General features: G+C 35.4%; 1 protein-coding gene across 3 annotated transcripts in view; it reads left to right on the top strand.

Annotated features, from left to right (window-relative positions):
* The window catches only part of PRKN (parkin RBR E3 ubiquitin protein ligase), a 597,077-nt gene that overhangs the window by 194,851 nt on the left and 375,947 nt on the right, over nucleotides 1-26,279 (top strand). For all 3 annotated transcript variants that reach the window (XM_032443533.2, XM_085541382.1, XM_085541383.1), the window contains one exon: nucleotides 3,859-3,977. In XM_032443533.2, the coding sequence (XP_032299424.2) occupies nucleotides 3,859-3,977 (119 nt within the window). The remainder of the gene's footprint in view (nucleotides 1-3,858; nucleotides 3,978-26,279) is intronic.

The raw sequence follows: 26,279 nt of genomic DNA on the forward strand, positions 1-26,279 counted from the left end.
GATCAAAATGGATCTGCCCATATCATGTTAATCAAAACACTCACTAATGACCAGGAAGATGAAATAGACGGCATCCTTATTAAAAATAATCTGTAGACATCACCAAATTAGAAAAGAATGCTAATAAACTGGATCACAGACTTGGAACACAAAGCTACCATGTCAGGTTGGAAATCTATTCTGAAAAATTCACAGTGCTGCTCAGAAGGGTCCAGCACAGCATATTGTACTCAACTAGCAGTAATCAGCAACACAGATACAGAATGGATAAAGAGAGGTGAAGGAGACAAGGGTTTGGAGGTTGATTTTTAGATTGCAAAATGAATGGGAACTGATTAAATTACATACATAATGGTCAGCAAAGTATTGTGCTAGAACTGGTAAAAATGTATGAGGTGTTTTAAAAAAATATAGAAGCCAATTGTTCTCAACAGTAAAAAGACTTCAGATGGAATATTTAGACAAGACTGGGGAGCTATACCTAACACCCTTTAAAGAATACTTCAAGAAGATTTTTTTTTTTGCAAGTGGTGTAAAAGAGAAGGATGACAATATCGACATTGAATAGCCCAAGAAATGGAAAACTAATGTAAAATAATGCTACAAAGAGGAAGAAAATAAATTGTTTTCCATGTTCATGCTGGCAAGTAGAGGACAACATGGTTGATGGTTTAATTTCATTAGAGATTATTAAAACGGAAAATAGTGTGGTGTTAAATATATTGATTGAAGTGCTAGAACAGATCACCACAAAAAAAGGATTGTGAATTCTCTATATCTACAAATGGGAGGTGCTTTTCCTGGCAAGAAGATGTTCCTTTGTTTATTCCCTGAAAGATTCAGTCCTATAAGTTTTCTCAACAAATGCAAAGAGTATTTAAGGTAAGCTGGTATAGCTAAGCAGTTTTTTGCTATGTTGGATCTAAGTATAAGGGAAGTTTACTGTTGCAGATGGAAATTCATTTACCTGCAAATTTATCATGTCTGAATGTCTTTAGTTTGACATCCCAAATATGATTTCTTAAAAAGCCAGCCTCTGATCTTGTGCTGAAAAGTACATTTCTACCTTTTAGAAATTCAGATTTGTAAGGTCAGTTTACTGGTTGCATATTTTTCAGTTTATGGTAAACTAATTAAATTACTTTTAATTTACTGTTTATGTGACTCTATGAAAAACTGTAATTACTTTGACGGTAATTACAATTTTTCATAGAGTCACAGAAACATAGAATGGTCTGGGTTGGAAGGGACCTTTAAGATCACCTGGTTCCAACCCCCCTGCTGTAGTCAGAGGCACCTCCCACTAGACCAGGTTGCTAAAAGCCCCATCTAGCCTGGCCTTGAATGCTTCCAGGGATGGGGCATTCAAAATGTCATTGGGCAATCTGTTTCAGTGTTTACCACATTCACAGTAAAGAATTCTTTCTAATGTATAGTCTAAATCTACCCTCTTTCACTTTAAAACCGTTTCCCCTTGTTTGGACCTAATATAACGTCCCTCTCTAGCTTTCCTGTAGATGCCCTGGTACAGGACGGCTGCTATGACATCTCATTGGAGCTTTCTTTTCTCTAAGCTCCTTTTCTAATCAGTGGGAACTTCACCAGACCTTTCAAATATGTTGGATATCCTCATCTATACCCAGGTGGAGCACAATGGACTCAAGATGGTGTTTTCTGCTGCCTGTCTTTCCTAAAGAGTTTATACCCATCTATTCCTACATTCCAGATGTGAGAGCCATCTCACCATTTCTTAGTGATGCCAATGACATCATAGTCCTGTAGGTATGCACGTGCCTTGTAACTCTTCGTGCTTGTTCCCCTTACCAGACAACTCAGGTTTAGTCCTCCTGATTAAATTGGAAAACTTGTTGCCAAAAATGATCTGCTCCTTCTCTGAAAGATGAACCCCACTAGTTTCATCATTTAAATAGCTAAAGCCCTGTACATGGCACCACTCCCTTAGCCAGTTATTGCTTTTCTTTATCCTGTTGTTGCACCATCTTTGAGGATAAGCACGATGTACTGTAAGAGATGCAGAGTAATTGAAATTGCTATTAGGAAATAAGAGCAGATACAATGCATTCAATTGTCCTTCATCCACCCATGTATGTAAATGCAAACAGATCAGTGGTTAAAATTTGAATTTTGTTTATTTATTGTTTTAATGCATACCTTGCATAGTAGAATTAGCACTTAAGGGGCTTCCATTTTTTCACACTTGTAATTTGCTGCGTTTGCAAATTCTTGCTGAGTACCAGTGTTATAAAATATTAATGGAAAGCTTTATGAAAACCTATAGACCATGATTGAATGAGGAAAGATGAGGTTGTAAGGTTGGTGCTGCAGCCATTTGAGTGATTACTGGCATGGTGCTATAATTGCAATTCCTATTACTACAGCTACATCAAGCTGATTCCTTGTCTTTGCAGATTCCTTTGTCCTCCTTTCTTTCAGTTCCCCTCTGAAAAACCGTTCAAGGGGATACAGCATTGGTAAACTTCATAATGATATTAGCGAGTCAGTAAATACTTTAATTCTTGTCATCAGTATTGTGTACTAAGCCATCATTTAGCCTCTGTATGTTTTATTCAGTCCTCCCTACTCCTGGTGATGCTTCTCAGGACGTTCACTTAGTAAAGTAACTGTACTTGGTGGTAGTGAGATCACCAAGTCTGCATAGAACGCTGAATGGCTTGCTGAAAATACTCATTTCCTCCTTTCTCCCAGAATCACAGCATTTCTCCTGCAGTGTTCTGCCTCTCCAGCAACCACGCTGTAGGAGATATTTCATAAGTTATTCTGGGTGTCTGTGTTGCTTAACTGCTGAAATTCACTATACTATAAATTTGTTTCTTGTTGTATTTCAAATTTCTGCATGAGTGATGTGCATAGGGAGTACTTTTTATATTCACGAAAAAGCAAAATAATATGGGGAAAAAAAACCAAACACCTAAATAAAATAAATATTGAGTTAAAGTAGTCTATTCTTGCAGGTGGTAAATATCAAGCTAACAGACAGGATTTATCCTCTGCAGTAAATTATCAGTGTGTCTAATTTTAGACCTTTTCCATGACTGCTGTGTTTTACTGCAGTATTCAGTCATGATGACTTATGCTGTACTATCTTGTGAATATTTTGCAGAATATTATCAATAATTTTATCTTTGGGTGCAGATGGAATGAGTTTAGAACACAACTAGGCAGAAAGCAGTCAAATTAGATTTCAAAGCCCATGCAGAGCAATGGAAGAGCAACGGTGATACCAGAATTAAGTAACAGGCTCAGATCTCACTGTCTGTTGCTGAAATTGGGTTGTGGCCTCACCTCGAGCACTGTCTGCTGGCTTGAGCCCCTAAATATCAGAAGGATATAAAACAATTAAAGACCATCCAAAGGAAGGCTACGAAGATGGTGAAGGGTTTAGAAGGCTTTTTTTTTCATATCCACCAAACAAGTCTTATAAACTTTTCATGCAATTTGAACTCACTAAATTGCATCCAATGAAATTTAGATTACAAGTAAAATGCAAATTATGGAGAGCCAGAGTAATTAATCTCATACATCATTTGCCAAAGATTACAGTCAGTTTTCATCAGTCATGAGCTCAAGCTCAAGATAGGATGCACTTTCAGGGAGTTGTAGTGTAGTTCACTTTATGTATTGATAAAGATGCAGGAGTTACTGGAACAAACACATTAAATATATTATGAAAGAAAATCACCATGCTGTCTTCAGGCCTTAAAATCAGTATTCAAAAATACATATATATGTATCACATACAAATAGAAACCTTTCATTACACTCTGATACTGACGTTGACTATAAATGGTTTTGTTTGTTTATTTTCCTTCCTGGCAGGTGCAGCTTGTTACAACAGCTTTTATGTTTTTTGCAAAAATTCCTGCCAAGCTGTGAAACCTGGGAAACTGAGGGTCCGATGCAGTGAATGTAAGCAAGGCACACTCACACTGGCAAGGGTAAGTGTTTCAACTTTTCAGAGCATATCAGAATTATTTACATTGTTCTGTCTTATCCGTTTGCATATATGTGGTGTTACAAACAGGCATTTTTACTTAAATCTTTCCTGCTGTTTATGCTTGAAGAGTAATTCAAAGCTTTAGGAAGTTTTCATTCACTTATCTCCGTTATTTACAGAACAAAGTAGTAAAACATTGCAGACTGTAACTGCAATTCTGTAAATATGTTCTCAGGTTTATATTTTAAGTCCTAGTGGTTAACCTGGAAGTATTCATAATACATGCAACTAAGGAAGCGATTAAGGGTTGATATTGCATGTGTTTATACAAAGCTTGGAACGGTGTTTAAGGCCACAGAAAGACCTGAATTCAGCACTGCTGATTTTGAACGTTATGGAATGAGACAAGGAGGGATTAAGTGGCTGTGCGGCTGAGAATATTAATCTCTCCAGCTCAGTCACTGTATGTAAGGTCAGGGAAACATTATTATGCCAGGATAGAAAGTCAGTAGGAGAACTGTCAGGCTTGGTTTTCATTCTAAAATTGGACAGTGTTGTATTTACAGTAGCATGAAGTTTTAGAGATGTTTTTGCTGAATGTTCTGATGAATTTCACTAGTTGTGCTACTGAGGAAAGTGTGTCTTTCCTCATTAATAAATCCCAATGTTTGTCAGCCAGCTTTGTTATGTGAGAGAGTTTAGATTTTACAGATGAGAGAACTTTACTGTGCTTTATATTTTGGGGACCTTTCTGTGATATTTGATGCATATTTAAGTGTTCAAATTTGTCTTTAGATGTGGTTTAAAGGGCTTATTTTCACTTTCTATATTCTTGATGTAGCCCAGTATTTCTGTGTCATTACACAAAATAGCACAGTGAAACTTTAAAAACCCAACTCCTGTAATCTCATTGAAAAAATAAACTGTATCAGTGCTTATACACATGTAAATCAAAACTCCACAACAAACCCCCTCAAGATCTGTGTGCTATTCTGGACTGAGTATTCCTAGGCTCACAAGTGTTGTATTTTGTGGTGTTTCGAGTGAACTTGTGAAATGGCATTTGTTTTCTCCAAAATGTCTTATTTAAATATTGGTGAATAGCGTAGACTTAAATTACATCAAATCAAGATAGAGAAGAAGTGGTTTTTAATGTACATTTCCAATGGTGTAATATTCAGCGTGAATATAAACACAGATAACAGCTTGTTCAGATTGAAAATAAGTAGTCCATGCTGCTGAAAGACATTATCACTAGCTGGGCTTATACTCTGTATTGCTGGATCTGCACAGAACATGCATTTTTTCCTAGACTCAGTGGCTTCCCTAGGCATGCCTACTCTTTTGGAAATCTTCCTATCTGTGGTGTTAGGTTTGGAATCATTATGTGTCTTGTATTAAGTATACGTACTACACTTAGACACTTCCCAGTTCTTACAGCAGTACTTGAATAGTATTCTTCATTTTGTCTCCAAAGAATGTTCCATGACTCCACTATAAAAACCCTACTATATAAAAGCTACAGATTGACACATTTCTAAATACATTTTTAATATGTGACTGTTTAGAATGCATGTGCACCTACATTCTCTTGGCAGGTCAACACAGGCAGAAAAATTAGCACTTCAGGTTTTTCTTACTTTCTCCCCCAAACAAAGAATACCTGTTACTATTCTTTTCCTCTCAAATTTCAGGAAAATGAAGTAGTTGACAACAGTTAACATGCTTTTCCTACAGTCTGAATGGCAGTTTTCAATGCTTATATAAGTGAAACATTTGCAGTAAGTGAACAATTATTGTAGTAAACATAACAGTCAGCTTGTTTTATAAATATGTGTAATCTATTTCAGTCCTTTAGTTATGAAGATTAGGGGCAGATTTACTATGTGCCTCGTCCTTGCATCCTCTCTTTTCACTTCCTGTTCAGTAACAGAAAATAATTACAACTGGGAGACTTGAAATACATATCAGGCCCCACCCATTTTTCTATGCTATGCAGAAACATCTCTGCACCACTGCTAGGCAAAAAGTGTAGTCTTGGAGCTGGTGCTTTATATTGGCTATGCTTTCTTCATTGTATCTCAGACCATAGTAAGCAAGTTACATAAGGCTGAAAATGTTCACTTCACTCGACCGTTGTAGGCATTAAAAAAATAAAATCATGTAAGTTAGAAATTGCTGTATTACCACAAACCATCCATTTTGCTCATCTGATTCCACTGGACTATGACAGTAATTGCTAAGAGATTACAGTAATAACTGAATATTATTTCCCTTTCACAGAAAATTAGTCAGGATAAAGTGGACATGGAAAAGCTGTAAGTTTTTCTGGAGGTGTATTTTTTTCTATTTCCAGCCTTCACTTGCACCAGGCAATGCCTAGCAGTTTAAGAGGCTCTGTTGAACCACAAGCAGCAAAGCACCACCTAAGCCTGTATTTGTTACAGTAATTCTTTTATTGAGATGAAAGTGAATACCTGTTTAAAACCCGCACAAAGCTTTGGGCAGCTTTAGCTTACCCTATGTGCTAATTCCTTTACCTAAGCCACAAATGACCAAGCTAATTAAATTGAGCTTTCTTTTTTTCATAGTGTATTCACTGACTGACATTTTAAAATATTACTTATTCATTTAAACAGTCTTATTCTAAAACCTTATTTAACTGTCATGCCTGTTTGCGTTCCATTATTTTCATACGTAATGCTCAGAGTAAATTTATGGTGCTATTTTTCTATGAAATTAAAGAGCCCACTTTTTTTTTTATTTTTACTGAAGACATCTATCTAAATATTAAATTTGTAATTTTCCAGATGACACTTGGGTTGGTGTTTTATGAACGTTTCATGACCTAATTCTTTATGGGAGATATATACCAGACTCAGTTAATTATAAGAAAACATCAGTCACTACAAAAGTATCACTTCTCTCTAGTTTCTCTAATTAGTTGAACAAAAAAGCATGTCTAGTTAGACTGGAGTGTGGGAGTCTGATGTAGCCCACCTACTACCCTGCCAGCAGCTTTCTCCAAGTGGATGGAAATTCCATTAGTTTCACATCAATTTAGAACTTCGGACTTTGAAACTTTTAAATATATACATATAATATTTATTACATAGATATTATATATTTATGCTATATATTGTATTTTGTTGTGTTTTGTTTTATTTTATTTTACCATAGAGCACTGCAGTTTGTATTGATAGCCATCATTCAGATACTTAGGGAATCCCTCCTTTAGGGAAAAAAAAAAAGAATAAAATTAAATAGAAACCAAAAATAACTCACTCAAGATTATACTAGTGACAATTAGACTTATTTTTTAGAGCCATAGTAATGTCTACATTCACTGTGTTAACTCTATAATGGAAAGGAAAATGCATATTTACAAATGGGGGAGGCTCAGTTCAGCAAGCTGTTGTACACCAAGATATCCTTAGTATACTTTGAAAATGTAACTGTCTGTCACACACCTGGTATACGAGATATTTGACTGTCTTTGTCACAGTACAGAACTTAACCAGGTTAAGAATTGAGACTGACATGGGAAATGGGCTTTGGGTCTTTATACTTAGCTGCTGGCTCTGTAGTAAAGGTATTTTCATTGCAGAGATGTGCAATTCATCACTGTTTGGTAATTTTTCTTTGCTCTTCTTGTGTACTACTGTTTGAGTTTTCAGTATAAACAATAAAGGGGTTCTGTGCAACTTCTGGAGCTTTCCTTGTAGCTCACGATATTTCAGAATTGTTTAGACACAGCAAGTTACATTTGGATCTCATTTAACTGACTACAGCTGAGATGAAACTCAGTGTCTGACACTGAAGCATATCTGGGTTTTATCCAGTGGCTGATACCAACAGTTTTTCTGCTTTCCTTAGTGCTGCACAGGAGCCTCCATAGTTCATGAGTTTGGTTAAACTTTCTCTGCCAGAGAACTACTCTTTCATTTCTTTCATCATTTGTATTGTTATGGATATTATTTTAATCTTTTTTGGTATCTACTAAGAAAGAATGGAAAGTCTTTTTCTTCTGGCATCTTATCATTGAGATAGCTTGTCATTCAGTGTAGGCTGTGTAGTCCAGTTTTGGCAAATGAGAGGCTCTAAAGCCTTTGAAGCATCTGGTCGTGACTGACAAGCAGCAAGTCATTGATAGTTTTAGATGTTGTCCTTGCCGTTGAAAATGTGGTGTACTGAATTTGAAACTTCCATATTTCCTAGGAACATAGAGGCCTTTAATACAATAATTTCTGACAGGCTCTTACCTCCACCTCCTAATTCATTTCTAGTATTTATTTGAGTAGTTTGTTTGCTTTTTAATGAATAGAAACTTAGAAGAGATTTTCAGTAATTTAAAATAATAAGGCAGAGAGCGTTCTTTTAAATATATCCATATTTGCCTTTCCATAGATTACTTATAGTAATACTTACAGTTCTGGCAGGAATGTATTGTTTCTGCATATTATTTAATTTAAATCTCTCTATTTTTTCTTTTTTTAATATATCATTGTAAAAAATCCATTCCACAGTGGAGTGCCTCTCATCACTGCTTGTTAGATTTCACTTACTATTCTTGGAATTGGATGTGGGTCTTGCTGCACTGGACTGAGGCTGGCTGAAAAGCAGAGATGCATAGCAGTTCTTTATCTAACCGGGGCCTCTGTGTACTTGCCATTGGTGGGGTAACTCAGCAAGTAGCCTGCAGAGGAACTGACACTGCTGTCCTTATTGGTTATTCTTTTGCAAGTGTGGTGCACATAGAACTAGAAGCGTATAGTTTGCAAGTTTTTGTTTGAGAACTGCCAGTCTTGGAGGGTCTTTAGCATCAATAGTCAATCTTCACTCATTTTCTTTCTGTGATGGAGTGACAGAAAATGACCAAGCTCAAATAAAAATGAATATCAATTCAGCCTTTGGAGCTAAGCTGCAAAATAAGCTCCACCCTGTACAGTGCAATATGACAAAATATGATCTAATTCACAGACACTAAAATTGCGATTAAATTCCGAAGACTGAAAGAAGTACGTATTTGTCTCTTCAACAAGGCACACTTGCTGTGAGAGTAACAATGATTTTGATATTTCTTAGCTGTGTGGCAAATACAGTGTGTTAATATACTTGTATTGAAATTCTGTGCATAGGAAAAGTTTCATTGTGGTGTGCACTCCTTTATAAAGATGAAGCAACTGTTTATTATTGAGTTCCTGCTAATAAACTGGTGTGTACCAAAAAAAACAACAACTTCATTTCCCCTGCACTTGGCAAATAAATAAATAAATAAATGTCACTCGCAGGAAATTATATGTAATCCATATATGTATTTCTATCTACATGATATAAATAGTGAAGATAAGAAGAATAATTACAAATAAATATGGAATTTATGAACAGGTAATAAAAAAAAAAGAATGTAAAGTGGGTATTCTTCCATTATAGGAAAATAAAATCTAGAGGAAGTTGACCTGGCTTTATTTTTAGTAGTTTTGACTTGAAAAGCCCTGAAAGAATTCTGTTTCATCTATCATCCACTCCTTCTTATTGCTGACCTATTACTTTCAGCGACTTGGAGCTGGACATCTGCATTAAATAAATACAAATATAAAGGTCTTTCTTTTTAATGTAATAAGAAAGTATGTTTTAACTTCGAATTCTGTTAAAGCACTGAGATGTCTATGTTTGATTCATAGTGCATTCTAACTTACTGTGGTATATGTTTTGGTGAGATTGCATGTTATAAAGTATCTTAAAAGATGGAAAAAATATATACCAATTATAGGAAAGAGGGAAAATAACTTCAGTGTCACGTACCCCCACTTCAAGACATTCTGTGAAATAAAACCGCCCTTTAATTTGAAGTCAAAAGTGGGTTTCTCTGGCTTGAGTGATGACAGTCATAAATGAAAAGAAAAACAGTTATACATGTACTTTCAGATTACATTTTTTTCCATGACTCTGATTCAAATATCCATCTGACGTAGCCTGTGGAAGATACATGTGTGCCTAGAAATAGGTGGTTATCAGTTCAGTCCATCTATTGCATATCAGCAGTTTGTAGTATCACAGAGCCACAGACTGGCTGAGGCTGGCAGCAACCTCTTGGTCTACCTGCACCAGCCCCTGCTCAAGCAGGGTCATCTAGAGCAGGGTGACCCCAGCCCATGTCCAAGCTGTTTTTGAAGATCTCCAAGGACGAGACTCCCCATCTTCTTTGGGCAAACTGTGCTCTGTTATCTGCAAGGTTTTGCCTAGGCAGCATTTCCTGTGTTTCAGTTTGTACCTATTGCCTCTTGTCCTATCACTGGACTCCTCCTAATAGAGACTCTCTACGTCCTCTTCATACCCTATCTTCACATGTCTTTTTCAGTATGTCTCAGAAAATCTGTGACTAGAGGAAAACACCAGCCTTGGAGAAATATTTCTTCTGTTCAAATTAGTTGTTGTGTTTGAATTTCTTGTGTGAAATTGTCAATTCTTATATTAGTAGTCAGGAATCTTCAGATAATTAGATCTATATTTCAAAATTCCTATGGAAATCAGTAGAAAATTAGCATACTAATATGGTGGCACACAATCATGTGCAGATTTCTTTCACTTTGTGTTATTTATACTTCTTCTTTATTTGTATTTTTTTTTCTTTGTTTGTTTATATTGCTTTGGGGAAAAAAAAGAATAAAAGAAAAAGGTATGTGGGCACTGCCCAGAAACATGAGTAAGCCTGATTTGGCTTTAGTTTGGCCTGTTCTTGGAGGCAGAAATCTGGCAGGGCGAGGGACTGCTCTTTCCCTCCCTAGGCCTTTATGGAGCCAATATGAGCCCCAAAGACTCAGCAGAAGAGTTGGCCAGGAATATAAAAAGTCTGTATATCTTCAGGTTATATCTTTTGGCTTATTGATTGGTGACATCTCTGCCATCATTCTCTTAGCAACTTATAAAGACTACCTTCTTTCCATGCTGTATCTCCTCCCTAACAAAGAGTTGCTTTCAAGTTTATTGGCCTTTTATGTAGAAAGGAGATATACTGAGTGTTTTTCAATATCAGCTGGTGGGTATATCTCCGAATTTGAAAATGTAGATCTGTATCTACCTGCTGATGACTTAAGCTGTGAGTATAGTGTTGAGTCCTTGGCTGTCCCCTAATTCCCTTCTACTCAGTAAGATCATAAGGCACTGTGGATGGTTTGCTGGAATTTATTATGGTACAAAACCGTAGTACTTGGACAATGATGGTTCAGTTTTGTGGTTGTTGTTATTTGTTTGTTTTAATTTTTTAATAAGGCAGCTGTCAGTTGAGATTTAGATGTCCTGGAACATAACTCTCCTAATTTGTCTTCATTATTAAAGTATAGCCAAACTTATTTCTTCCCAGTATTATTCCTTCGTAGATATGTGTACAGAGAGATTGTGCTACACTATAGATTATTTCAACAGTTTTCTTAATTATGAATATTAATCAAGTCTAAAGGGTCAGTGATTCTATGATTCTATGATTGTAATTTATCCTAATTTTTGAGATGATAGAGCATCTGAATCACCAACTGGCTTGCAAAGTAAAAATAACTGTTTTCTTAAGATACTGGAGTTACTGAAGTAGCAAATGCCAAAATGTTTTCATAAATGTTTGCCTTCATCTCTTTTAAAAGCTGCTGTAATTTCTAAATTATGATGATTAATTATATTTTATATTAATTATTAATAATTAGGATGGTTAATTAAAAACACATTAAAATAATGGTTTACCTCTAAATGAACTATAAACAAATCTCTATTCAACCTCGGTGTGGAAAGAAAACTTCAAAATGTTTACATTTCTGCCTTATGTCAGAAGGTTTTTGTCTGTTTTGCTTTGTTTTGAACTGAATTAGTTAATAAAAAAGGTTTAGGGTACTTGAACATAATTTAAGTAAATGTTTAGACTAGTGTAACTAATAAATAGCTACTTTGAAGTTGTATTAATTATACTTGCTGGGATAGGGTTATGATCTAAAGTTATTTAAGTTACTCACCTTGTTATGCCTTTCCTCAGAGCATTATTATTGTAAAACATCATTAACAATGTGCAACCACAACTATCAAAGTTATTTTGATTAAACTCTACTGATATGTATTATAAGGAAGACTTTTCCCTTCTTCTCATGGAGATTTTCCTAATGTGTAAAAGAGTTCTTTGGGACGTATGGTGTTGACCAACCAGTAGTCCACAGTCATGTCCACAGGACATGCTTGCTTCCCCGTACTAACTGCCATATGCTTAAAGTGTGTTTCTTATTTCTGTTCAGTAGTATACCTTGGATATAAAATGGGTTTATTTGTTTTTGATAGACTTATAGCAAGCATTTCCATGTTAAGAATTTAGGATGATAGGAGTTTATATATATATATATCTAACTTCTGGATTTTATTTAGAGAACCCATTATTTCTCAAGATTTCTGAGCATAGATTTATTATTCCATAAGTCTTAATGTCTTGATTGCTTTGGTTAAAAGCAGGCATAAAATTGTGGGGGATGAAAGATGTGTTATGGAAATGAGTGGCAAAGAAATATTCTACCACTCTAATGATGTAATAGTCTCAATTTAAATGGAATAACATGCTTTTGTGAAGATGATACATCGAGATGTTTCAGACAAGTCAAAATATCTCAGCTGAGAAAAAACATTTTTGCCTTTTTACAGGTAAAGTGATACACTATCCAGAGTAGGTGGAGCTACCTCCTAACTGTTCCAAATTTATCAGTTAAGCATGAGAATTATCTGTGCTGGAGTAAGCATTCATTTTTCTTAACTACATAATCAGACTGCTGTTCTCAACAAAGAACAAATTTTGGACATGGAAAATCATGAAAATGTTTCAGGCAGAGAGTAGTGGATTGTATTGGATTTGATAACATCTGATAGAACGTGTTTTGGGGAAAAATAAGAAATGTGTGGAAACACTAAAGTTTCAGTTTAGATATTGTAAGACAATCAGAGAACAAACTGTACTATTTATTTTGTTATTTTTTTTTCCCCCAATGCAAGCAGTTCAGCCAAGAGTGCGAAATATCTGAATCTTAGCCTTATGTTGTTTGTATCCACTGACATTTAAACTTACTGCTTTGTGACAAAGATAGATACACTGATTGCAACTGTGACAGTTACTATCATGTCTGGAAATTCCTGGCACTGAAAGTTTAAGGATTTTAGGTACCACAGCTATGGGCTTGCTGAAGGTTAACATTCCTGAGGCTTTGCCTTCTTATTTTTACCTGCACCTAAAAATACAGATAAGGTGTTCCTAAACCACTGGGTTACCTGTACCACTACCTGATACAAGAACTAACTTTCCCTGTTGCTGTGTTCACTACTGATGTTACTAGAGCAGCCTAAGTTGAGATAGGTGTGTACAGTGTCATAGAAGATGAGCTGGGAAAGCAGAAATGTTATTTTGACTTACATTTTATCTATATATGGTCATAAGCTGTTATTATCTGATGGCATGTCACGGGTTACCTAGGTTTACCTGTGCCCATGACAGGGGCCACCGCCCCAGAAATGAAGGGAAAGAAGGGAATGGACAAAAACAGTGACAGCAATCTAAGGAGGAAAGTTATTTTACTAAATATGATATTGGAATACAAGATAACACAATATAGTACAATATAATTGAGGCTAATAAATCAAACAAAAGAGAGAGAGAAAGAGAGAGAGAGAAAGAGAGAGAGAAAATCCCTGAACACTGGGAGGCCTACTGTTTACATCTGAAAATGAAAAGTGCTCTAACAAAAGGCAGTGATATTTGTCTCTTTCCAATATAGATGCCATAGATGGTAAGGTATGTTCTCAGAATTTCAAAAAAAAAAAAAAACCCACAAAAAAACTTCCTTGAAGAATATCATATTTCTAACAACAAAGTATCTTGGTTTCTCTCTTGGACTGCAGTTTGGCTATCTGCTCTCATACTATCACATGGTGCAGGTACAAGGATGTACAGTTTTGCTGTGACTTCATCTGAAGAACACATCCATTCTAGGTGTTAATATTCTGTCAGTATATTTTTACTTGCGTAGTTATAAAAGTTTAGTTTCAGATGGAATAAATTAATTCCCCTGAAGTTAGGCTTTTAATTCCAGTCATGTGTAATTTCTTGCTTTCCTTTCAAATAACAAATAGGACAGACTTTTTTTTAACCCAAGCTTTGCATGATGCTTTTTAAATATAAAGTGCTAAATCATGGAAGAATAATTATATTTGAATATTCAGTCTTTTATTTATTTATACATATATTTATTGTAGATCAGATGAAAAACTTCCATGCTCTTTCTAAATGTGATCAGAAAATCTTTCATAGAATCAGTTAGAAAAAAAAACAACAAACGTCAGTTCTTGATGGTGATTGCAGAGGATCATACAGTGAAGATGGCTTTAAAAATTAAGCAAATGTTGCCTCATTCTCAGGCTTTTGCAGTAATGCCAAAAGACACATTTTTCCATTCTTCTCTTAATTGGCCTGCGGATCTTGATCTCATGATAACGATTCCCTAACATGCATTCATTAATATTCAGCTGATGCTGTAATAAGTTAGACCTGTTTTCACCCTGTCCTTGTGGCTAACCTCATTACAAGGAAGGTAGGGCCAGGATTTTCAAATCCTAAGCTGTGATTAGAAGTGGGGGCCAACAGGTTGCATGCATAGTTCTGCTGTCAGCTTTAGTATTGAATAATTTTGGTATTTGTAACTGAATTTTTGCTAATGGAAAGCTGTTTGCTAAAACTTAGGCCCAATGATGAAAGCAAAGACTGCTGACATTGACATTTGGGAAAACAGTATATAATAAAAGACATTAGAAATGTTAGCCTTCATTTAGTTCAAGTAGAATGAAGCAACTGGACTAAGGTTTCTTTACTACATTCTTTCTTAAGTCTGCAAATTGTGAAGCTTTATTTGGAGTATATTTAACCTTCTGAAATGCTTTTCCTTCAATTTAACACTTAGGTTTCTATTATGCTTTTATTTCCTCCTAACATATTTCAATTTATAAATTACACTAGAAAGAATTGATTTACTTTTTTTTTAGCATTATTCTTTGAAATACATCTGATACTTTTGTATCCCATTGTTTGTGTGGTGAGCATAATCTTTCTATGCACTTCAGAGAGGCCACTCCCTGCTTTTCCCTGCATACTCTGGAAAAATGAAGTCAGGAGTCTGTTCTACGTGAGAAGGGGAAGGAGAATAGGGGAAAGTCAAAAAGAGATTATTTAGTTTTTTGTCTGTACAAATACTCATTTTGTGCTGGCTGCCTGTGTTTCTGCATGAGCAGTAATACATCAGAAGAAAATGAAGGTAAAAAATTGGGTATGGGTCCTGTTATATTCTGATAAAATCATGACTGTACTTTGCTAATGCTGAATTTGTTGAATGCCAGCTCGTCCATCACTATAATAAAACCAGCTAATGCTGAAATGAATTCTGGTAATTTTAAATAAAATTTTAGAACTTGATATGGCAGGGAAGAATGCTAAGAGGTAACCAAGTGTGTAAACAGTAAATGAAGGATTATCCTTTTTTGTGAAAAACCCATTCCAGCGAGAAATTGAATTGGGGGCTTCTCTCCCTCTCTATCACTCTCTCTCAAGGAAAAAAAAAAAAAAAAAAGGAAAGGGTTACTGTAACTAGTGATCTACATCACTGCCTGTTTTTATTCCCTTTATAGTAGTAAGCTTATTTGAGACCTATAAACAATAAACAAGTGAGTATAATTTTAACTGAGAACTGTATGCACTCTCCTCTTTAAAGATGATCCTTTAAATAATAAATCACTGATTATGCCAAACTTTTAAAACCAGCTGTCATTAGGCATATTAGGAGTGACCCACTTCAATTCTTAGAGCATACTGTGTGAGCATCCTCCTCTCATTTGGTATTTTTACTTCAAAGAAAGGATTTTCTGTACAAAACCTGTATTTGTTTTGTAAACCAAAAAGTAACTAACACTTAGGAAGAAAATGTTAGAGCCTGTGTTTATTAGTACATCAACTGAACCCAGGATATTTTATTAATCAGCAAAAACAGCAAACCCTGGACCTGGTCTTTCTAAGGGTTTTAAGTGATATAAGGGTAGAAATAAAGAGGAAAAAAACCACAAATCTCCATGGTTAAGTGTCATGGAGTTCAGCAATGTGTAGCAAGCAATTTCAGAAGCTAGTCCTTTAAAGAACTAGACTGGAATGATCTTGGCACTTGTTTACTGTAAATTCATGCATCTGCCTTACAAAAAACAATTTGTATTAGACCAACCCATCTTTATGTAGTTTGATCATACATAAATGTTCTCTAGTTATACTGTGTTTGTGAAGTCAAAAGCTGCTGGTAAAGGTTAAGGCAGTACGTTAACTTGTGGGACAGGATCTTTTTAATAAGTAGAGTCAGAGCTTTCTGCCAGGAATTTAACTGTCTCTCTGTGCTCTTCCAAATGCTGTCTGTTACGCAAAAAAGGCAACTGTTATTTCAACTGGTATAGGATAGGAAAAAAAAAAAAAAGGAGAAAAACATATGGACCTACTCCTTTTCTCCTTTTCAAATGCAGATTGTTGAGGCTGGAAGTCTATCACTTAGTCACTGTGTTCTCTGTTTGACCATATGGCTGCAAAATCTAGTGAGATGATATAAAAAAAACCTAGCAGTCCTCAAAATATAATAGAATAAAATGGGAGAAAAGGATTTATTTCATTCATTGCTGCTGTTATGTGATTTTTTTTAATATGTGTTATTTTAAAAGGCTTTGATATTTTAAGGAATCTGAACTCTGTTGTTATTTTACTACTGTCTTTTGCATGGAAATAACTGGAATGAGATCATCTACTCACATAAGTATGCCTTCAAAATTTAAGATGAAATTATGGGCATTTTTCTACCTAGTTCTAGTTCCCTCATATTTGTACACAGCTAAAACTCTGCAGAAGGCAGCACTTACTAACAAGAAATCACTTATTTGTACAAGCAAACAAACAAAAAAAGTAAAAATATAACAGTGTAAAAATACTAAACAGTAGACTTGCCACTAAAATATTGGTGAGTTTACTGGTAATAGGTCTCTGAATGAGAAGAAGATGTTCATAAGTGTCTGTAGAAACTCTTCCGTGCTGACTTCAGAAAAAAGACTCAAGTAGAAAGGAACGGTGCAGGTGCAGCTGCGTTTTTTGTGTGAATCAAGAAGGGAGTTCAGTGTGCAAGTAAGATCCCATTTTAGTGCACGTTGTGTGGGAAAAGATCTTTTGATCTTGATTATCACTAAGAGCACCGTGTCTTCATTGCAGTAGAATTTCAGCTTTGGAGTATTTGGAGAGATTCATTTCAGGGTGGTCTCTTTTGAACAAATAGCAGCAGATAAGCAAATCGGATTGAAGTGAACACAGCCTCAATCGTAGTTGAGGCTACGTAAATCACAGAGGATTTTAGAGTCACAGTCTGATTTTACTGAGATATAAAATGATATAAACAACAAGACACGTAGAGTGTGACTTGAATCTGCAGGAAGTCTCTGTGACCATGGGCCTTCCTCAGGCATCAGGATCATTGTGTGATGCTGAGGAAAACAGATATGGAGAGAATCACAATCTGTTCAGAGGGATGTAGTTTAATAAACAAGAACATTGGTTTCTGTTTTTTATCAGATTATTTTATCGATACTTGTAGCTTGAAAATCATAGTGTTTCTGTATGCAGATTTTTTTTTTTTAAATGTACACATAAATATTCAGTAATCTATAGTAGTCAATAAACTATGTACTATAAAAATAATACAGTAATAGATTCACTCTATCCTTTAGTAACTAAACAAATCTATGTTTATAACTTGAAAGTATGAAAAACAGAGGGCCTTATTCTTTTTCACTTGCACCAATTTTAACTTAATGTAAAACTTTCAGACCCGTAATGGTTAACTCAAGTGAAATTATATCTTATCCTCACCCATAAAACTGAAAGGAAAATTAGTCCTCTGTGAAAAATTAATCTTCAGAAGTTTTATTCTTCTCATCATCACCTTCAGAAACTGTTCTGGGTGAAGGAACTCTTTCCTACTATGTGTTAGAAGCATTAAACCACGATAATATGTTTTTGTTTTAGGGTTTAGAAAATAATACTATTTGCTGCAGCACTTAGCACCAAAACAAAGCCACAAACTATGGCCTACTACTTCTGCGACTGCTGTAGATGGAAATCTTATGTGGAACAGACACTCTTAGTTAAATTGACCTGTTTGTTACACAAGTGTTTCCAGTTAAGGTTCCAGTAACAAGGATGGAGTTGAAAATTTCTCTTACAAGAAAAATAAATCTGGTGTTAACTATGCCAAGAGATTTATGAAAAAGGTAATTTAGCTTCCTAGATTTAGAGTTACCACCTGTCCGTACTTGGACTTGGGAATTCATTTTAATTTTCTAGCCTGTTGTTTGCCAGTGAAATGTTCCTTGTGGATTAGAGAGCAGAGCAGAAGTTGGTCCCACAATAGTGGTTGTAGCTGAGCTTCCTAACCTTGGTGACTTGTGCCAGCATTGTACTCACCCTTGGTGCTGAACAGTCAGCTGTAAAACACTTTATAAAGACATTGTAAATCCCACTGTAATATTTATCTGCTGAGGATATTGTAATTGCCATCCATCTTCCTCCCCCTCTAGGACTAAGCATATCACTTTCAGAACATATGGTTTCCCTCAACAGCTACGCTACCAGTGGGATGGCAGAGAGAACTGGGGAAAAAAAATGCAAAACTCATGCATTGAGATTAAGGTAGGGTAGAAAAGGAAGGAAATAAATAATACTAATTTGGAACAACAACAAAAAAATATACTAAACAAGTGATGCATGATACTATTACTCACTACCTGCTGACCAATGCTTAGCCACTCTGTGAGCTGCAGCAGCCCCCTGGACTAGTTCCCGAACTTTTAGTGTTTAGCATGAGGCCAGCATTGTATGGGAAAATCCCTCTGGCCATTTTGGGTCCCCTCTCCTGGTTCTGTCCTCTCCCAGCTCTTTGGGCACCCCTCAGCTCCCCCACTAGCAGTGCAGTACAGAAAGCCAAAATGTCCTTGACTTAGTGTAAGCATTGTTCTGCAACTATTAAAACATCTGTGTGATAACAGCATTATTCTTATCCTAAATCCACAAAACAGCACCATACCAATACTGGGAAGAAAGTTAACTCCATCCCAGCTGAAACCAAGACTTTTATCTAATAGGACTCTATTTTCTTTGTTTGTCAAATAGCAGTGAAATACTTCATAATTAATTTACCCATTCTTTAAATAAATACAGTACTTTTATTTTTAAAGGATTATTTATTTATTTTTAATACTGCCTATTAAAGCCTATTTTTTATAAAGAGCAGAATAGGATCTTCAGCATCTCATTACATATAAAGAGCTGACATTTATTTCCTCTTTAAAGTCTCATCTGAAAATTAATCAATTAATTAAATCCACTTCATTGAATTTAGTTACATTATCTCTGAGAGATGGAGACCAAGGAAACTTCTGATGTATAGTGAGTAGAGTTGCAGGATATGGTTCAAGCCTTAAGCTTAGAATCTTCACCCATCTCTTTCAATGAAAAGGCAAGAAACAGGCCCTTGGTTTTTCAGTGATACAACCTGTTTTCCTCCTGTGTTGGGCACTGAGGAATTTACCTCAGAACTGTGTTTTCTGTATTTAATGTCCTTACTTGTTGGCAAGGTATGTAAGCAAGGAGACAACAGGCAATTTGTAATTGCAAGAACTAAAGAGCTAGCTATTGATGGGTCTAACCAAAAATGACATTTCCTCTATTCTTCTCTGTTTTTTCCCATTTTGTTATTTAAAATAATACTGTGGCTTCTTATGTCTTGCTTGCTTTTTCCTATTCAGTTCTCTGTCAGCTGCCTGCATCTTATTCAGTGAACCATCTCAATTTACTTGTACTGGTTTTGCTTTTGTTGTGTTGTCAGATTATCACCTGGCAAACCTTGTCTGTTCCCATACAAATACATAATTTATCCACATTTTAATACTGCTCTCTGATACGAATGGATATATTATAACTTCCAAAGAAATTAATAATTTAAAGAAAGCAGCCAAAATAGTTATATTTTATCACAAACAAACTGGCATTTAAGACAGGAATCTGCTTTCAAAACCCTTATTTTTGTGAAAAATCAGCTCTTACATGGCCAGATTTCTAAAAAAAAAAAAAAAAAAAAAAAAAGTCAGAATATCTCAGCTATGACTCATTGTACAAGAGAACAACAACAGAGATTTATTTCTGGGCTGTACTAAAATTTTCTATCTCCAGTCTTTATATTGTCTTTGGTTTTAATGTGTAGAGGTAATCAGGGAGAAAAGGAGAAAAACTTCAGTGCATTGAGCACAGAAGGAAAGAAATAGAAGAAAACACTTCTCAAGTGATCTTATTGCTTTTTAATTAGTGCCTGTGGGAAGATACTTTGCTATATCACTGCCATTCATACTAGTACTATCTCGAAACAGTGGTATGCAAAATCTCTTGCCATCTTCTGTAGCCCCAGAGCAGACATACATAAATACATAATGGAAAATATAGAAAACAGATTCAATCATGCCTGTTTTGCTGATGCCTAATTAAGATAGAGAAAAATAAAAGTTGGGAAGTAGCAGTACAGAGGAAGATGAAGAGTATATATTAGATAAATTCATGGTACCAGCTGTTGTATGGAGCTCAGGGATTTGCTATTCCACATAGCACACAATGGAAGCAAAATTTGTGGAAGTATAATTCTTTGTGTAATGAGGTAGGCAGTCAAGCAGTTAAATCATTTGCTTTCCATGGGACACTGCTGAGTTCTTTGCCATTGCGTTTAACTGCTCTCAGGTACTGGGGTGTCATTCTCACCTTCTTTATTATGATTTTTCTCCTTGTATTTTCCAGTAATTGGGAAATTTTACAGTGGAACAGCTGTTTGCAAAACTGTTGTCCGTAAATAAAGCAGTCACTGACTTATGAACAGTTGATTGAAGTTGCTTAAAACTTCTGTTTACAGGAGAACAGAAGCAGAAAACTATTTGCTCAGGAACTGTTTGGGAAATTATTAGGTTTGTGACTGGCTACTGTCAACTTAGTTTTCCTATTCTGCAAAATGGGTTTCCAAAATAACTGTAACTATTCTATTGCAAATCAAGTAGAACACTGAGAAAGTAGAAGAGTATGCTTTCTGAATTAAAAGGCTTATGTAAATAAAAATATACTTAAAATAGAGAGACTTGCAGACTGATGCAACATACAGTGTGAAATTACTGCACTGTGGAGTATCAGAGGCCAATGAGATAATGCCAGTGCATCAAGCTGACTGTGTAGTCTGATGTCTTTTAAGTGCAGTGTCTCATCTGGTTTCTGAAACTACAACATTCTAACAATATTTATTTAACTGTAACTTCATTCCTACACAGCAATCATCATTTCTGTAAATTTGAATCTACAGAAGTTTATACATATATTAAAAATATCTGTGGACCAAATTTGGCATGTTTTATCTGTTTTTTCTGTTTCATCTTTTCCCCAGGGTTGTTATTTAGCTATTGGATTCTTATAACCTAGGGTTAGCCAAGGAAACTCCAAGTCAAGACTAAGGCATATTCATCAGCTAGTTGAGAGAAATGGTCTTAGACATTGAAGTATTACTGTACCATTTTTTTTTATTTTTTTTTAATATATATTAAATGGTTGTTTTTTTTTTATTATTTTTTTTTATTTTATTTTATTCCCTTTCCTGTTTATTATGGATGAAGTACTTCCTCAAAGGAGAATAAAAAGGCATTTGTGAATTAAAAGGAACTTTAATTGCTCAGAAGTGTCTTTTTTCCCCCTCTAAAGGCAGATGATTTAAGAAGATTTTGACATCTGAGATGAGATGTCAAACTCTAAAGAGTGTGTTTTATATCACTGCTGAAAATGCTGGTTTATAATGGAAATTCTGATTGATTAATAACTATGGTATCCTTAATATTTTTGCCATAGTATTGAGGGAGGTAACATGATAGTGTTCATATTAGTTCCATGTTGCCAGATCTATTAGTGGCTGAAATCCTTTTGCTGCTTTGCTGTGATTCTGTAAGCTTCTCAAAAACCGCTTCAATATTTTAGGAAAACTGCTTGAGGAAAATGTATGAATCCTCTGGGATATATTTTGATTACTCTCACCAGCTCCTGAGGGTTTTTAAGCCATGACAGAATTTACTAAACGTAAAAAAAGAAGAGAGAACTTTTTACTGGCTCATCCAGCCCAATATACTTAGTATAGACTTACCTTTTTTTGAACAACAAAGCTTTCCATAGTTCACATAACTTATAATGAACCATCTTTACCACTCAAATGTTATTCAGTGGTTTCTCAAGAAAGATTTACATGAGCTTACTTTGTAGTCTCTATACAAATGGCTTGTCAAAGCAAGATAACTAATATCTCATTCACAGAATCATAGAATGCATAAGACATCATTTGCTAATGGGAAACTGAAAAATTTATATTTATTTCAGTATGACAGCGTGAAAATATTTGTACCTTTTCTAGCCAATTAAGGTTGGAGGGTTTCGTGAGTCGTTTCCCCACTACTCCTGTATTCAAAGTCTCTTATCTTCTAAGGTAGATGAGCAACAGTCTGTGCACTGTGGAGGTCTTTCCAACAGGAAGAGATCCACTCCAAATCCTTTGCACAGATTCTTTATTATTTGGCATCAAGTACCCGAAATGAAAGAAAATTAATGTTCTTGCGCTGTCTTCATCTGCTTAATGTATGAGAGGCTTCTTGCGCACTTAAGACTATGCTGAGCAGAAAATTACACCATCCAGATTTCATGCTGGGAAACCTGCTTACAAGAAAATACTAGATGAGCCTTCTCATAGCAACTTCAGAAAGGCTGCACAAACCCATCACTGATTCAAAGCCTTGATTTTCTAACTACTCCTCAGAATCATCTTCCATATCTTGAATGCTAGATTTTTGTGCAAAGCACCGACTCTTAGAGCAGATATGAACAATTATCCAACTGAAGTAACACCTGCAGAATAACACGTCTTTTTTATTTGTCTGGAGTGTGTGCATCCTGGGATCCAAAGAGGACTGTGAAATGGAACTTGGTATCCCTAGAAATTATTCAGAGTAAAGTCAGAAAATGAATGCATAAACCCTTGAAAATATGCTTTTAAAAATGCTTGAGGGAGCCATATCTACTATTTTAGCCCGTAGTGAATTAGACATGGCATCAGCATGGGCTCTTTCTGTGCAGTGTGTCGTCACAAATAAGTATTAGTCCTTTGATTGACATTTCCCTTTGTGTATGTGCATTCCTGTTCACTTATGCATGTTGTCTGCTTGTTTTATACACAATTAGCTTTGCCAGTATTTAAGCATGTACCTGCGTGAATAATTAGAGAAAATGCATTTGCTTTTAAGATTTTAGTAAGATTTGTTAAGATTAGTAAGATCCGCAGCTCACCATGGGTGACAATAATAAGTAAAACTACATTGTTAAGTGGTGCTCTGCCTCTCATTCGTGAAGAGCTCAATGGTGACAGCCCTATTGGACTAAATGTGTTCTTCGGAAGTGTCACACTGTTTTATGCAGCTACTTAGGACTGCACAATATGCTGTGTTCGTTCCCTGGGTTGTTGTCTGATTTTAAACCATTAACATTTTTCCTGGTCTATTTATGTAGTCAGCTGAAACATGGTTTTAGGATTTTATCAGTCTTCAACTGCATAAGCTACCTGCTTCTACCTCATTTCTGTCAGCCTGGAGCTGTGTCATTTAAGTTGTGTGCCTGTCTGCTACTGATGATGGATTAGAAGACAGTTATTTAGGGCATAGGAAAAAAAGTAGAATGTATTTTGTCTAAAGTGATTGTCATTAGGAACATGCTCTAGGGAGTGGTAGCAGTTTTAAATACTGAATTTGATCAATGAGAAAAACAGCAATATTTATCACAGGTTTTCAGGATTTCTTTTTCTTCTATAAAAACTTTTTTTTTTTTTTTTAAAATTTGAAAGCATTTAAATGACTTTCATAGTTAAACATACCTAAACACAGGTTTCTTCACCATGTATGTTTGTGTCGGTGTACATTTTCTAGTTATCTGTGCCACTCTTGCTGCTCTTAATAGCTGTTTGAATCTTTGCCTATCTATTCTCTTCCTACTAGCATGCAAGGTGCAGTTTTCCTTAACTATCATTACCCGCTAAAAACTGTTTAACATTTGGGCCTCCTGGAGGTAGGAAATTACAGCTGCAGTGCATCCAGCTATGGAACTGCAGGTCTCTTTGAACACATCAAGCAGGTACTCTGCTTTTTTACATTTACTTTTCTCTGAATATATAATCATGTTAGAAGTCTCTAGTAGTAATAGATTGAAGTCTCTAATAGCTCATTATGAAATTGTTGTGATTCCACTTTTCATAACAAGAGTGAGGTCTCATATGTGTAAACATACCACACATACCTTGAGTTCAGTATTCAAGAATGTTTGAAATTTGCATGGCGAATCTCAAGGCATAGTTTATCCTGCCAACTCTTACTCAGCAGCATACTTTCAGTTCACAATAATTCTGAATCTGTTTACCACATGCAGTCCTTTACCAGGCCTGGTACGTTTATCACACCTCCCTAGCTTAAGAAACATGAGTGATCACTTATACTCTGTTCAGTTTTAGAAATTAATTCTCTGATGACTTTTTAAAATTGAAATAAAATACTCTATTTTACTTGCTCAATTAATTTTACTATATTTAAGAGAACATTGATGACTCACAGGTATTTCACAGGATGCTACGCTTACAGTAAACATTCTGAGAAGTTTATTAACAGTTACCTTACTTTGTTTGGTTACCACTTGAGACATTTATGCCTCCAGTGTCCTGTGAATGACCAGAATCCTGCTGTTTGTTTGAAGGATTCTGTGTGTCAATAACTGAAGCAGATGAGGTTCAACGTTGACTTGCTAGGTTGATTGAAAGTATTTATTGGTAAAGTTGAAAACAGACAAATCAAAAGGAATGAAGTCACAGTCTTTATAAAGTCTTTGTATTGGGTTCAACAAAGTAGTTTTGATGGAAGAGTTTTTGATTCACAACACCACAGATGTTACTTCAGCCTCGAGTACTGACATCTTGGTGTGCCAGTGTTTATTGTTTCATGAAGAAGCTTTGCTCCCAAAGGATCACAGATTGGCTCTCAAGTCCAAGTACTAAGCAAAAGTGAGCAAAAGACTTATTTGTATGGATACAAAGTATTGTGCATGCCATTTTAAAAACTAAGAGCTTTTAAGATTTAGAAACACAAATTTCTTAGACCATCTCTTCCAGTAAATTGCTTTCCACTTCTTTTTCTCACACTAATTCAAATGAGTCTAGAAACTAATTGAACCATTTTCTCCTAATGCACGGAAAGAAGCAAGGGAAAGATAGCAAATATAGATATTTGTGAAGAATTCAGCACAAAAGAAATCGGGATTGTGTAAGATGAATAGTTAGGAAGCAGTCAATTTGTCTTCCAACTGAAAACCTTCAGCAAAGTTGCAATGATTGATTTTTGATTGTACATTCAGCTGTTGGCAAAGAAGAATAAAAATTATTTATAGTTTCAATCTGAAACACAGTTTTGGTTTTAGAGAGGGAAATTTCTGCTCAATATTAAGTATTTTTAACTGAAGAGTATTCCAGTATCTTTCGGAAAATGAAGTGGTAATATGGATCCTTTGTTTGCACTAACACAAAAGATTCTAAAGTAAACTCCATAAAGTGGGGAATTAATATCTCATTAGGATGTTGTAATTTCTAAAATGGTCTTGAAAAGAACTCCTATGTGTAACATCTCTAACAGTATGAAAGTGATTTTTTCCTACTTTAATAAAAGTAGGGTTCACTGAAAGTGTTTTGTTAGTTTATGTGACCAACCAGCCTAGCTTAATTGTTTTAGGTAAACAAAATAAAGGATACAAATGAGGAAAAAAAATGGTAAATTAAATTTGGAATGCAGCCTTTATAAATAACAAGGATTTCACAGAGCCTATTTAGAACTTGCAGAATAAAGGTTAGACTCAGTGATCTCTAGAGGTCCCTTCCAACCCCTGCATTTCTGTGATTCTTTGAATAAATTTACACAACTTTTTTCCTGGGAGCAGTTAAGCTAACAAATGGTGCAGAGTAAGCAGGGACATGCTAGGCAGACTAAGGATCAGTCTGCGCAAAGTATTTTCTGTGTCTTGTTACTCTGCAGTAAGGGACTGTCTGTTGTTAGGAGGGAGACATCATCATACCCTTTT

This window comes from Coturnix japonica, chromosome 3, assembly GCF_054131305.1.
Source record: "Coturnix japonica strain WE chromosome 3, WE-NBRP24, whole genome shotgun sequence".
In the NCBI taxonomy this organism is placed as follows: Eukaryota; Metazoa; Chordata; class Aves; order Galliformes; family Phasianidae; genus Coturnix; species Coturnix japonica.